Source organism: Rutilus rutilus (genome assembly GCF_951802725.1).
Source record: "Rutilus rutilus genome assembly, chromosome: 7".
NCBI classification, from domain to species: Eukaryota; Metazoa; Chordata; class Actinopteri; order Cypriniformes; family Leuciscidae; genus Rutilus; species Rutilus rutilus.
In genome coordinates this window covers 28,605,059-28,618,226 of record NC_140221.1, presented here as the reverse complement: position 1 = coordinate 28,618,226, position 13,168 = coordinate 28,605,059, and the positions used below count along the sequence as shown (strand labels likewise).

Below are 13,168 nucleotides of genomic sequence, written 5' to 3'. Positions count from 1 at the left end.
ACAAAAATAGTGCATCTTTTAACAATCATAAGGAACATTGTAAGAAAACATTCTAAGGAAACATTTTAGGGGCTAGGGCTTGTTCAGCAAATCATATTTATCAATTAAATTATGAAGTTTGATTGCATATTTGCATTTCATTCTCTTTAAAGCTTTAGTAAAAGAAATAAACTCATTGTGAAAAACAGAAAACTTAGGATTAATCGACCTGTATTTACATTTATGTATGTAAAATTTACTAAGAATCAGGACATTGTTAATCAAAAAATCTAAATCATTGTTTTGTAAGATAATACCATAAATAATATCATTCTGAGTAAAGGGATCTAGGGGGATATTAGAATGGAGCCAGTCATGAATGTCAGTCCACAAAGCACCTATGAAAGGGCATTGGAAGAATAAGTGTTCTGTGGTTTCTATATCTTTACAAAAAACACAACTATTTGTGTCAAAGCCAAATCTCAGATGTAGAAATTCATTTGAAGGATATATACCATTTAGAATTTTAAAATGCATTTCTTTAGATTTTGGAGAGATGGGGAATTTAAGATATTTGGTTCTTAAGGAGAGGAACTGAGGAAGAACTGGTGACGGAAATGTTTGATCCTCGGCTGACAAATCAGAGGAAAGGGGCGTTTCATTCCCGCCCACATGTAGAAATCGAATATTCAAGCTGTTTATTTATTTTTCTACCTCTACGAAGAACGAAAAATCAAGCTGATTTTTTTTGGAAAAAAAAAAAAAAAAAAAACGAAAAAGGAACTATTTTCTATTTTTTCTACTTTCAGGTATTACATAAAAAAACGACTGAACGACTTGGAGAGAGAACGCAGGACGCGTTTCTATTGGTCTGTTTCCATTGGAATGCCAGGGCTTGTTCTGTCTGACTCTTATTTTTTACGGTCTATGGTCTGACTGTGCCAGAGCTGTCAAGAGGCAAAAAGACGAGAGGCGAATTAATACCATTCAGGTATGTTTGCGGAAAACTTTCACTCTTATCGCCAGTTTTAGCTCAGGTTTGACAAAACATAAGTTACATGCGGCGTGAATGAATTGGGCAATTGTCGTAAAATGACAGAATTTTGCCGTAAAGCGCTCCATGACAATATGCTGGAAGTCTGTTTTACACAGTCAGTCAGTCAGTCTTTTCTGTCAGTATATGTACTGACGATAGTGAGAGAGAGCATCACTTAAGGTGCTTACATTTTTAGGTAAGCCACGCGATCTTACACAATGGAATATGTTCTTAAATGTAGATCTCGAAAAGTTGTAGGGGATGCATGAGAAATGCCACGTAACGTTAGATGGTGGATGACTGAAAGCTGCCATTGACTGACCTGCCTCGATTTACAACAAACCCACCCTTTTGATCTCATTATAAAAAGTTCCGGTGGAATTGAATAGTATTTCTGATGCCGATTGCTCAAAAACCACAACAAAGGTTAACATTCGTTACTGCACTTATTTGCTTCTCTGATTCCAGCACAAAGATGAGCATTCACACTCTCCTGGTTCTGTACGGGAGTCAGACGGGAACAGCGCAGGACACGGCAGAGCGGATCGGCCGTCAGGCGCAGAGGAGGCGGATGAGATTCAGAGTCGAAGCCCTGGACACTTACAATGTGGTCAGTGCACGTCTGCAGTCAGACATGTGAAGCTTCGCATTGAGTTGGGGTTATAAGTTAATTAGTTCATATGATCTCTTTGCTTTATGTTGTCACGTCTCCCCTCATTAGGCCAACCTGATCTCAGAGTCTCTGGTAGTGTTTGTCTGCTCCACCACAGGACAGGGGGACCCTCCAGACAATATGAAGGTCAGTCGGTATACATAATAGAATTTAGTCTATAAACTCTAATGCATTACATATAGTTAAATGTTAAATATTTGAATGTTTTCTTCATATAGAAATTCTGGAGATTCCTGTTCAGGAAGTCATTGCCTGCTGATTCTCTTTGTCGACTTGACTGTGCTGTGCTGGGCCTTGGAGACTCCTCGTATCCAAAGTAAGATGACAGATGTTCTGCTTACAAAGCCTTCATTATGCTTTCATATGTATTGTTTTTCTTCACTGCATATTTTAAATGAATTTGAAAGGGTAATTTTTTTTTTTAAGAAATGAGGACATGTATGTTTTCAGGCTGCATATTATGATTGATGATACAACACACAGACCTTTTCGGTCCATTTTCTAGGTTCAACTTTGTTGCGAAGAAGCTCTATAAGCGTTTGCTTCAGCTTGGTGCTAATATGCTGCAGCCTGTTGGACTGGCTGATGATCAACATGATCTGGGGTGAGCAGAGGTCCTCACACACAAATATAAGTTATATAATAAATGTTATATATGTTTTTGTACAGCTATATACAAAAACAGTCCGTATGCTGCTTGATATTATTGTAATCATAGGCACATTGGCTTGTAGTGCGAATAGTTTTACCGTTTACTACACTTATTGTTGTTTTATATTCGCAAATAGCTTACCTTCACATTGCAAAATAAGGTGAATACAGTGTTTGTGAAGTTCGCATTCTGTACACCTGATATTTCCTTTATTACTCCTCAGGCCTGATGGTGTGATTGACCCCTGGTTGCTTTCGTTCTGGCAGAAAACCCTGTCTGTCTACCCTCCTCCTGCTGGCCTCGCTCCAATCCGTGAGGAAGAAAAGTATGTATTTCACATAATCTAACACTCATAGCTTCCAAACTCTTTGATTACTTAATTGAAATATTTAAGTTAATATATTTAAAGTAAAATGTTCTGATTTTTCAGACTTCCACCCCGATACGTTTTCCACTTCCTAGATGAAGTCCCAGATAGGCAGATTGAGCATCTCCAGACACCTGATAATAAGTCCCTTCCCACCTCGCTGCAGCCTTTTCCAGCTCGAGTCGTGTTCAATCAGAGAGTGACTCATCCCTCACACTTCCAGGATGTCAGGCATATCGAGTTTGACATCACAGGCTCCAACATCCAGTGAGCAGTGCGAAACATTTCAAATAAAACATCGAGATGTTATCACAATATGATATTAAAAGATTGTGTCTATCTCTGACAGGTACAATGCAGGGGACGTTGTAATGATGAGACCCTGTAATGCTGCAGAGGATGTGGAGCAGTTCTGCCAACTATTGAAGCTTGACCCGGAGCGCTACTTTACACTAACTTCCACTGACAGCAGCACAGGTGATACTTAAAACATCTCCATTTGTGTTCCACATAAGAAAAGCCTTACCTTTTAAAGTTTGAAAAAGTCTGTGTTCCCCTCCTCTCTGTAGCAGCAGTCCCCGCGCGTCTTCCTCAGCCCTGCTCCGTTCGCTTTCTGGTGGAACAGTTCCTGGACATTTCTGCTGTTCCACGTCGTTCCTTCTTTGAGGTGTTGGCCACTTTTGCCACTAATGAGCTGGAGTGTGAAAAACTTGTGGAGTTTAGCTCTGCTCAGGGTCAGGATTCTCTTCACTCCTACTGCAACCGACCCCGCCGAACAGCCCTGGAGGTCAGAGGTCACGTTGACTGTTGATGTGAAATGATACAGCTATTTTATGATGTCTGCAGACTCATTTTGTACACTGTCTTCTGTTGTCATTAGGAGTATGCGAGAACTGTGTGCTTGTTTAAATATTTTGTGGCCTGCAAAGTTTTTTATGTGGTTGTTAAAATCTGTAACTAGTGAACAAGTAGTGTTGTCACTTTCTAATGTTAACAAAAAGGAAGTGAAATATCTACTGCATTTGTAAGCTAGTACAAGTGAGATTTGAACAGGTTTTGTGATCTCTGGGCAGATGTTATTTAACCTTTATACTCTTGTTGATCAGGTACTGACAGACTTCCCTCACACCACAGCTGAGTTAAGCATTGACTACTTGTTGGATCTTTTTCCAGAAATCCAGCCTCGCTCCTTCTCCATTGCCTCTTCTCTCTTGGTAAGTCATTTTTAATGTATTTATTTATATAAATATTTTTGGGAATTTAAAAAAAAAAAAAAATTCAGCAAGGATGCATTAAATTGATCAAAAGTAACAATAAAAAACATTTAAAGGGTTAGTTCACCCAAAATTGAAAATTCTGTCAGTAATTACTCACCCTCATGTCATTCCAAACCCGTAAGACTTTCGTTCATCTTCGGAACACAAATGAAGATATTTTTGATGAAATCACTGACACTTTGACGCTTCAAAAAGTTCATGAAGAGATCGTAAAACTAATCCATATGAATTGACCGGTTTAGTCCAAATTGTCTGAAGAGACTCGATCACTTTATACGATGAACAGATTGAATTTAAGCTTTTACTCACATATAAACATTGATCAGAGAACATAAACTGAAGCTCAACCGAACCTGCTTGATGTGTGAGAACAAACCTCTTGCTGAAGCTCAAAGTGCTGCGTAACACAAGAGAATGAACCTCATTGGTTCTTGCACATCATGCGAACATGCTTGAGCTTGTTTACCACAACTGATGTGTGAGTTGATGAATGTTTATATGTGAATAAAAGCATAAATTCAATCTGTTAAGCATATAAAGAGATCGTCTCTTCAGAAATTTTGGACTAAACCTCTCAATTAAAATGGATTAGTTTTACAATCTCTTTTTGAGGCGTCAAAATGTCAGTTTATGGGGGCACAGAAAGCTCTTAGATTTCATCAGAAAGATTTTTTTTTTGTGCTCCGAAGATGAACAAATGTCTTACGGGTTTGGAACGACATGAGGGTGAGTAATTCATGACAGAATTTTCATTTTTGGGTGAACTATCTCTATAATGTAACAAAAGATTTCTATTTCAAATAAATAGAAAAAACTTTCTATTCATCAAAGAATCCTCAAAAATGTATCATGGTTTCCACTAAAATATTAAGCAGCACTGTTTGATAATAATAAGAAATGTTTCTTGAGCACCAAATCAGCATATTAGAATTAAAAATCTTACCGACCCCAAACTTTTGACCGGTATTGTAAATGTATAATATTTATATAAATATTTGTTTCTGATTCCACAGCAACACCCTGACCGAATCCAGATCTTGCTTGCTGTGGTGAAATATAAAACCCTGCTTTTAAAGCCACGTAAAGGCCTCTGCTCTTCCTGGCTGGCATCTCTGGAGCCCTCGAAAGGTTGGTCTGATCGACCTAAAAGAATTAACAAGTAAAGTCAAAAACTGCCAATAATGCAGTCAGACAAATAATGAAATCTGTACGAATAAATCGTGTCCAAAACACTGTTTAGGAGATGTTTACGTACCGCTGTGGGTGAAGAAGGGGAGTTTGAGATTCCCTCACGACTCAGACTCCCCTGTGATAATGGTGGGACCAGGGACTGGTGTGGCTCCCTTCAGATCTGCCATACAGGAGAGGGCTGCTCTTGGGAAGATGGGTGAGTTTGTTGGATTTGGTAGTTATTCAGAAGTGAAAAAGATAAAAAGTGATGGTCAAACATGTATTTTGCTAATAAAATTTATTGTGATTTATTGTCAAGATAATTTTTCTGATTATATCTTTATAAAATGTGTACTTTATGGCCTAGAACACTCATAATTTGATAAGTAGTGACCGAATGTGGGCCATGACGCATAATGCTGTTGGTAAGTCTCAAGAGTGCTTAGTCATAATACATTCTAACTAAAGTCTCATCTCCTGTTTCAGCTAATGTGCTATTTTTTGGCTGTCGCTCTGAATCAAAAGACTTCTACTGTCGATCAGAATGGGAGGAGAAGGTGCAGAGGGGCCACTTGATCCTTGTCACAGCCTTCTCCAGAGATCAGGTCAGATGAGTGTTATTTAGCTCTTACCATAGGAGCACTGCACAGGTGTGTCTAAATAAGAGAGGGGAAGACCCAGGAACACTTAAAAAAATAAGGTGTGTTCGACTTCATGCGGCGCTGCACAGACCGATCAACTTCTGACTTAAAGCAGTGAATGCCATTAATATATTTTGTCAGACTTGAGACAGCGTCACGGTGATGCAAGGCATCAACATACCGCGAGAGCAGCGGCTACACAAGCTCAAATGACGACACTGTTCAACGATCTCTCACCGATCGGTCTGCACAGCGCTGCATGAAGTCGTACACACCTATTGTCTTTTGTCATACAGTCAGTAGTATGCAGGTTATAGTAATGTGACTTTTGAAATCAAATGTGTTCCATACTGCATGTTTTTACTGTAAAAGAAGGCACATCAATCTATGTTAATGTAATTTTTTGTAATTAAGGACATTTATAATTGAAACATTATAATTACAGTGTTCATTTGATTGTTTTTGCAATAACTGTTGCCTGGAAATATTTTCTTTTATAGGCTGTGGGATATAATTAGGTAAATTTGAATATGATTCATTTACAGGAGGATAAAATCTACGTTCAGCATCGCGTAAAGGAACAAAGCAAACTTTTATGGGATCTGATAGCAAAGAAGAATGCATTCTTTTACATAGCAGGGTAAGTCTTTTTTAACATCAAGTTAAGACATTCAACAAAATAGTGTTGAACATTTACATTTTTATGGCATGTTATACCCCATACTGTATGTATGGTTGGTTATAGAGCAATATTACAGCGTATATGAGGAGCAGGACAGAAATGAGCTACCCTTTTCCATTTTCATCCAGAAATGCCAAGCAGATGCCCACAAGTGTATGTGACGCGCTGAAAGAAGTATTCCAGAAAGAGGGTGGGATTTCTGAAAACCAGGCACACGAGATGCTGGATGCCATGGAGAAAACTGGACGCTTTCAAAGTGAAACCTGGTCCTGATCTCTCCATTAAATCCATAGCCTTAATAAACAAAAAACAGCCTCAAGTGTGAAAAGTGAGTTGAACTGAGATTAAATGTTGTTATATAGTGCTTTGATTCCAAACCTCAGTTGTGGTCCAACCACTTTCTTCTCCAAACAAGTTCCCCACTGCCTTTGACAATGTAACTGGGACTTATAAGCTTAGCTGAAGTTACAAACACCACACACTACCAGACCATGAATTTGATTTGATGTTAGCTGTAATCTAGGCTGGTGTTACTGCTTTCATTTTTATTGTATGGATTTGACTTATTGAAGGACAAAGTAATAAAGACTTGGAAAATGTGTTAATAGTCGGAAATACTTCTATTCTTTTAATTTCTTAAAATAAATCATGACTGAAATATAAGAACTGATTCTTTGTTTAATTTTACATTGAAGCATCAAAACGACTTCAACAATTTGCATTTCAGCAATGCAAAATCCAACTCACACTGGTATTTTCTACATTAGTGATTCTCAACCGGGGGCTAAAAAATACAAACATCTAAATGTTAACATATTTTCCTGTGGCGCTGTATGCTTTTCCTGTGTGCTTTTGTAATTGTTAGGTTTTAACTATTGTTGTTATTGAAGAACATAAAATGCAGAACATAACTTCTGGAATCACAAAATGAATTGTGGTTATTTCAATATATTAAATTTACCGACCACGTTAATTAAATATATAAATAAAAATCAATAAAAATGTTTTAACTATTACAGCATATAGACAATAAATATCTTAGCAGTGATGGGGGAAGGTGATTATGGTATTTGAGTCAAAAAGGCTAAGACCACTGTTACACACAATAACAGTGTCATTCAAGGACTACTTCAAAATATTCGTTTATTCAACGCAAAATACAACATATGGTTCAGTTGAGAGTTTTCTGTCAACAGCTGTAAATTCACACATACTAAAATGGAACATTCAAATTCTCATAAGTTATTAAAAGGTTTTACACACGCCGTTCCCAGTGCCATAAACTCTGATTAAATAGTCTTAAAGGGATAGTTCGCTCCATTCACGCACCATCATGTGTTTCCAAACCTGTATGAATGTATAACACAAAATACAACATTTTGACAACATTCCCAAAACAGTTTTAGGGACCATTGACCTCCAATGTATGACAAAAAAAGTTACATAAATATATATTATGTTCATCAGAAGAGTGTCAGTCATACAGGTGAGTAAATGATGACAATTTTTGTTTTGGTGTGAACTATCCCTTTAAGTATTTAGTACACCCACTGAGTCCTAGCTGTCATATTACAAGCTCTGGAAGTAAAATCCCAAGCTCCCAATATCACCTGCAAGTCTTGTGCCTTTTTCAAAAAATGGTGATCACACTGACAGTAACACGTAGCTTCTTGTGTAGCTAACATTGATCCTAATTTCCTTTCACGTCATTGGCTTCAGAACAAACACATAAAAACATGCTTGTGCAATGCTTGCAGCTATCTGAGTGCTAGAGTGTGGACCTGATAAATCTCCTCAGGGAAGTTCTGCTGTTGCTCCTCACAGATGATGCTGAGTCCAGCCTTGGCTACTAGGTGACGTAGTAGATTCAGGTCCCGACACACACTGCTGTCTACATCATCAGGTATTATACCCTCAAACGCAACATTATCCTTCACCACAATCAGGCCATTCGGACGCAGACCGCTCTGGCAACGCCTCAGGAATTCCACCAGGTGGTCGTCGGTTAAGTGACCTACAGATACATGGAGCAATTGGGCTTTATTGTGTTTGCAAAACATAATGGAAGACTCATCTGGTTATATTAACTGTTTCCATTTTATAAAATTGTTCTTATGATAGATGGTGTAGCCAAATAAATCCATTTACCAATCACCCACTGAATCCATATGACATCATAACGTTCTGGCTGAGGCTGAAAATCTTGCAGGCCACAGCAGAAGTAGTTCTCCACCCGCTTGCCCTCCTCACCCAGGTATGTACGAGCTTTATCCAGGAACTCCTGCGTCACGTCTACTAGGTCCACTGTACGGAAGAGCGGCAGAAGCAGCCGCTTGGTGATACGGCCAATTCCAGCACCACAGTCCAGAGAACAGCCTGTCCCAGTCTTACCCTGGCCTTCCTTTGAGTAAAAGGAAACCAGACGATAGTGTGTTTCTCATGGACTTTCATTTAAGGTTGATGGAGCTTAGTAACTGTGGGCAAGATTACTGTCTTGCTCCATTTTCCTAGCAGTGAACTAAAATTTGGAGTTGTAGAATGTCAAAGATTTACACTAACAACTTACCCTACTATTTCTTTATGTTTTTGAAATAACTCTCTTATGTTAACCAAGGTTGCTTTGATGGCAATGAAAATGACCTATTTATTGTCATTTAAGTGAAATTACTGAACTTAAATATACAAGCTTGATAAAAATGATCATTCTAGAAGAAAATTTCAGATGGCACTTAGAGACTTTTGCATCTGAACTCTTCATATATATATATATATATATATATATATATATATATATATATATATATATATATATATATATATTTCTGACCCTAAACTTCTGAACAGTAGTGTGTTAAAATGTAGAATTACTCACCCCAAGGAATTTTTGAAGAAACTTTTTGGAGCCATTAATGTCAATGCTGGAAATGCTGCCATAACCTCCCAGCATTCCGTCCACAGTGGGCGGGACATCCTTCCAGTAATGTTCTGCCTTCGAGTAAAAGGTTGTCTGGTCTTCTATCAAGCAGTCTTCCATCTTTGTGCAACTCCTGACCACAGAGATCAAAAGAAAGTAGTTTTACCAGTCAGAGTTCTTCTTCAGCATTTTATATTGAACTTTCATCTTATGAATTTGTATAGATGTATATATTCAATTAGAAGTTTACAAGTACACAATTAAAAGTAAATATTTAAATCAATTTCATAGCAATTATAGTTTCTGTGTAAAATCATATGCTGCATGAAAATCACAGTCTTACTGCTTCAGATGAAGCTTCTGTGCAGTGTAAAATTGCATTAGTATCTAAATGCATAAGTGAATTGGTTGCAATTGCCATTCTTATAAAACTGTTATACTCCATTGCTATTTGTCAAGTTTTTTGTATAGTGCTTTTCACAATACAGAAAATATTTATTGATGCCCCAATGAGAAAGGCGAATGTGACAAGGGGAAAACCTTGGGCAGAACCACTCATACGGCAAGGTACATTTTACAATAAATATACACAAATGTCAAATATTATTCATAGTAAGTAAGTAAACCTAGTCATGCATTCACTGTCAGTAAGACAATGTTTGAGTTGTTAGTTTATGAAATTATTATAATTATAAAGAGCCAATTCTTTAGCCTGTAATGAGACCCAGGGGTGCCACTAGCAATTTTGGGCCTATGAAAGAATATGAGGTAACTTGGACCCCCTATTACATTACAACTAGTACTGTTACTACTAATAAAATTGATCTCTGGGGGCCCCAAATGTGCGTGGGCCCACAGAATAGCCTAACTTCTCCCCCTTAGCAGAGCCCCTGATGAGACCTAACGTGCTGAAGCTGTCAGATTTAGACACCTGAATCCAAATGTGTCTCTGCTGTCTGAACTCAGCTGTCAGGAAGCATCACTTCACCGTAGACTGACAGACAAATGACTGGTCAAATAAGATATAATCTCCTAACAAAAATGGAAGCATTAATAAATACATACAGAGGACCCACAGAACATACCAAGACCTACTAAATATTTGTAGTCTAAAGACTAAAAAAATGGCATATTTACGAAGTAATAAATGGTAATTGAAGAAAAAAGCAGTGTTACTGTTACAGTCTCATTACTTACTAGGTTTACTTGGACAAAAAAAGATCATACATGTGGCCCTGCTATCGTGCTGTCGTCAAACGTGTCTTTTCCTTTTGCTATATTTAGGGGTGACAAATAGTTACACGTGTTGACACACGACCAGCTCTAAATCACAGGTATGTACTTATTCATGCTTCCAACAGGTCTTTCTGAGCTGTTTCTGTCTTAACAGTAATTCAGACAGTAAACACTACCGTACCTTTGCTTTCGTGCCCTCGCTGCCGCTGACTGTCGTTTCTTACAATCGGTCATGTCACTACTGAACAACTGTAGTAGAACTGCCCCATGAAAGCTTTCCTAGCTCCCCTGGCTTCCCAAAGCAGAAATGCTGAACACCGTACGTCATTTCCTTATTTTGACCAACGTGTTTCCCCTCAGCGAATTGTTTTTCATTTGTCTCCATCTTGTGGCCGCATGTAAACTTGCGTACATGACTAAGAAACTGTCATTTCTTCAATTAAATGTGTTTCATTATTATTTTATATTGTCACAAATGTAATAGTGTTTTAAGAAATGGTGTTTTTACACAAGGTTAAGGATGCATAGAGTAGTTCTCACCCTTTTTGACTCAAAGGCCATTCCTAAATTTAAGGTAGGCTAAGATATTTCCTCCAGTATTTCTGCTAAAATTATGCTAAATCTGCTTGTTTTTAATCTTATATATATATAAACTGAAACTAGGAGGGAAAAACAGAAACAATAGTTACAGTATGTAGGCTAAAAGTCTGTGTGACCATATACCTGCATATATGGGCCATTCTACAGAATTGGTGCAAACTGCTGTCCCTCATCCAAAAAACACATCTGAAAAGCATTTAATTATTAAAATCTTAGATGTTTACTAAGATCCTTCAATTATCTATTGAAACCCACAATAATATTTAAGATATCAGTAAGCTTTATATATATAAAATCATCATTTATGGGCTACTTTCAATTAGGAGGTGGCTGTCCCAAACCCTAACCCCTAAATTTCAACTTGTGAAAATTATATTGAAAAATGTTTTGCAAATTTTTCCATTCTTGTTTAATTGTTTTTTTTTTTTAATCATGAAACTTTATCTAAAAAAAACGTGTCCTGCATTTTCATATCACTACCAAAACAGTGAATGTTGTAGTCCATTGGCTGAGACTGATTTTAACCACACCCCTACATTTTTTATCAGGAAATATTCCTGTGTCCCTCTCTCTCATGTGCTATGGTGAGTAGATTGATCCCATCATTTTGAGGTAAATGTGTTCTAAAGTCTAAAAAAATCTGTGTGTAACTTTAAGGAATGTCACTACCAAACTCATTTTTTCTGCTATTGAGAAAACTTTTTTGGATGTTATTCCATAATATTTAGTTGTTATATGTGTTCAACTGTTCTGACCAGTGATTGCTAACCATGTTCTGATTAGCATCTTCGAGCTAGGCTCAAAAGTATCAAAAATTGTCCCTACCAAAACAGTCACAACCGAAACATTTTCTTGAAGTTTCGGTTGTGACATTATTGTTTTGGTAGTGACAAAAGGTAACACATAATCCTTTATTTGGAGGAATAAACTACATTTTAGTACAGTTATGCAAATAATTACTACTGTAGTATGTTTTAGTAGTGTTTTAGTATGCAAGATTCTGTTAAAATTCTGTAATGTGATGAGGTTACAATTACTTAAGGTTGCAGTCCATGATACTAGCTTAGGTGTAAGGTTGTTGTCAGTAATGTTAATTTCTATGATTAACTTGACAGGGAGAATGACATAAAACACCAACATGCCTAAAAAAAAAAGGAAAAACTACAACAGAGAGACAGAGAGAATACAAACAAAGGTTGAGGGAAGACCCAGTGAAGTACGAGGAATACTTAAGGAAAGAAAAAGAAAGAAATAAGAAACGAAGGGAAGAAGGAAAGTTGAAGAGTATCAGTGAATTATCTGACAGGGAGCAAAGACATGTCAGAAAAGCATAAGGAGGAAAAGACAGAAAAGACACAGGATGATGGTGAAAAGACAAAAAGAGGTGGAGACATTTTGCAGGGCTTCCACACCACCTAGCACTTCCAGTGATGGTGATCAGACACCAGTACACACACACACACACACACACACACACACACACACACACACACACACACATACACACACACAGTTCAGTGGTTCTGGAGATTTATCTGAATGAGGAAAATTATTCTGAAATTAATGTTTAATGTAAACACAGACACACACACACAGTTCAGTGGTTCTGGAAATTTATCTGAATGACTCAAACAAAATGTTGAAAATGTGAAAATAAAACAAAGTGGTTCTGAGTCTACATTGAAAATTGTTTTGTTTTTTTAGGAAGAAAAATCTATGAGCATACCTCTTCTCACTTGTACCTCAAGACCCAAAGTATAGAATAGCTCTAGGTGTTCTTATAAGATATTTACTGTCAGATGTGTGTCTGCTATATGTACTGACTGCATATGTGCATCATAGTTATTTATTTATATTAACATAAAATGTGGACAGTCTGATTCAGCCATGGCAAACTAAGTATTGTGGTCACTACCAAAACATTACTGTCACTACCAAAAA

General features: G+C 37.3%; 2 protein-coding genes across 7 annotated transcripts; one reads left to right on the top strand and one right to left on the bottom strand.

Annotated features, from left to right (window-relative positions):
- Window positions 1-651: 651 nt before the first annotated feature.
- On the top strand, window positions 652-7,082 carry ndor1 (NADPH dependent diflavin oxidoreductase 1). Of its 6 annotated transcripts, none has more exons than XM_084414372.1 (15): window positions 652-970; window positions 1,484-1,625; window positions 1,737-1,814; window positions 1,907-2,004; window positions 2,194-2,292; window positions 2,564-2,665; window positions 2,771-2,974; window positions 3,057-3,184; window positions 3,280-3,494; window positions 3,814-3,921; window positions 4,998-5,112; window positions 5,225-5,371; window positions 5,641-5,759; window positions 6,341-6,435; window positions 6,606-7,082. In XM_084414372.1, exons 2-15 carry the CDS (start codon window positions 1,491-1,493, stop codon window positions 6,748-6,750), a joined length of 1,788 nt encoding a protein of 595 aa, XP_084270498.1. In that variant the 5' UTR covers window positions 652-970; window positions 1,484-1,490; the 3' UTR covers window positions 6,751-7,082. The 6 variants fall into 6 exon arrangements, with proteins under 6 accessions (XP_084270498.1, XP_084270496.1, XP_084270494.1 ...); XM_084414370.1 differs by having other exon boundaries at window positions 3,277-3,494; XM_084414368.1 differs by having other exon boundaries at window positions 826-970; window positions 3,253-3,494.
- Window positions 7,083-8,030: 948 nt separating this feature from the next.
- On the bottom strand, window positions 8,031-10,948 carry ntmt1 (N-terminal Xaa-Pro-Lys N-methyltransferase 1). Its single transcript, XM_084414373.1, has 4 exons — window positions 10,809-10,948; window positions 9,350-9,524; window positions 8,626-8,878; window positions 8,031-8,491 (listed from the first exon to the last, which is right to left on the bottom strand). The coding sequence occupies exons 1-4, from the start codon at window positions 10,859-10,861 to the stop codon at window positions 8,235-8,237; spliced, it is 738 nt and encodes a 245-aa protein (XP_084270499.1). The 5' UTR covers window positions 10,862-10,948; the 3' UTR covers window positions 8,031-8,234.
- Window positions 10,949-13,168: the final 2,220 nt, after the last annotated feature.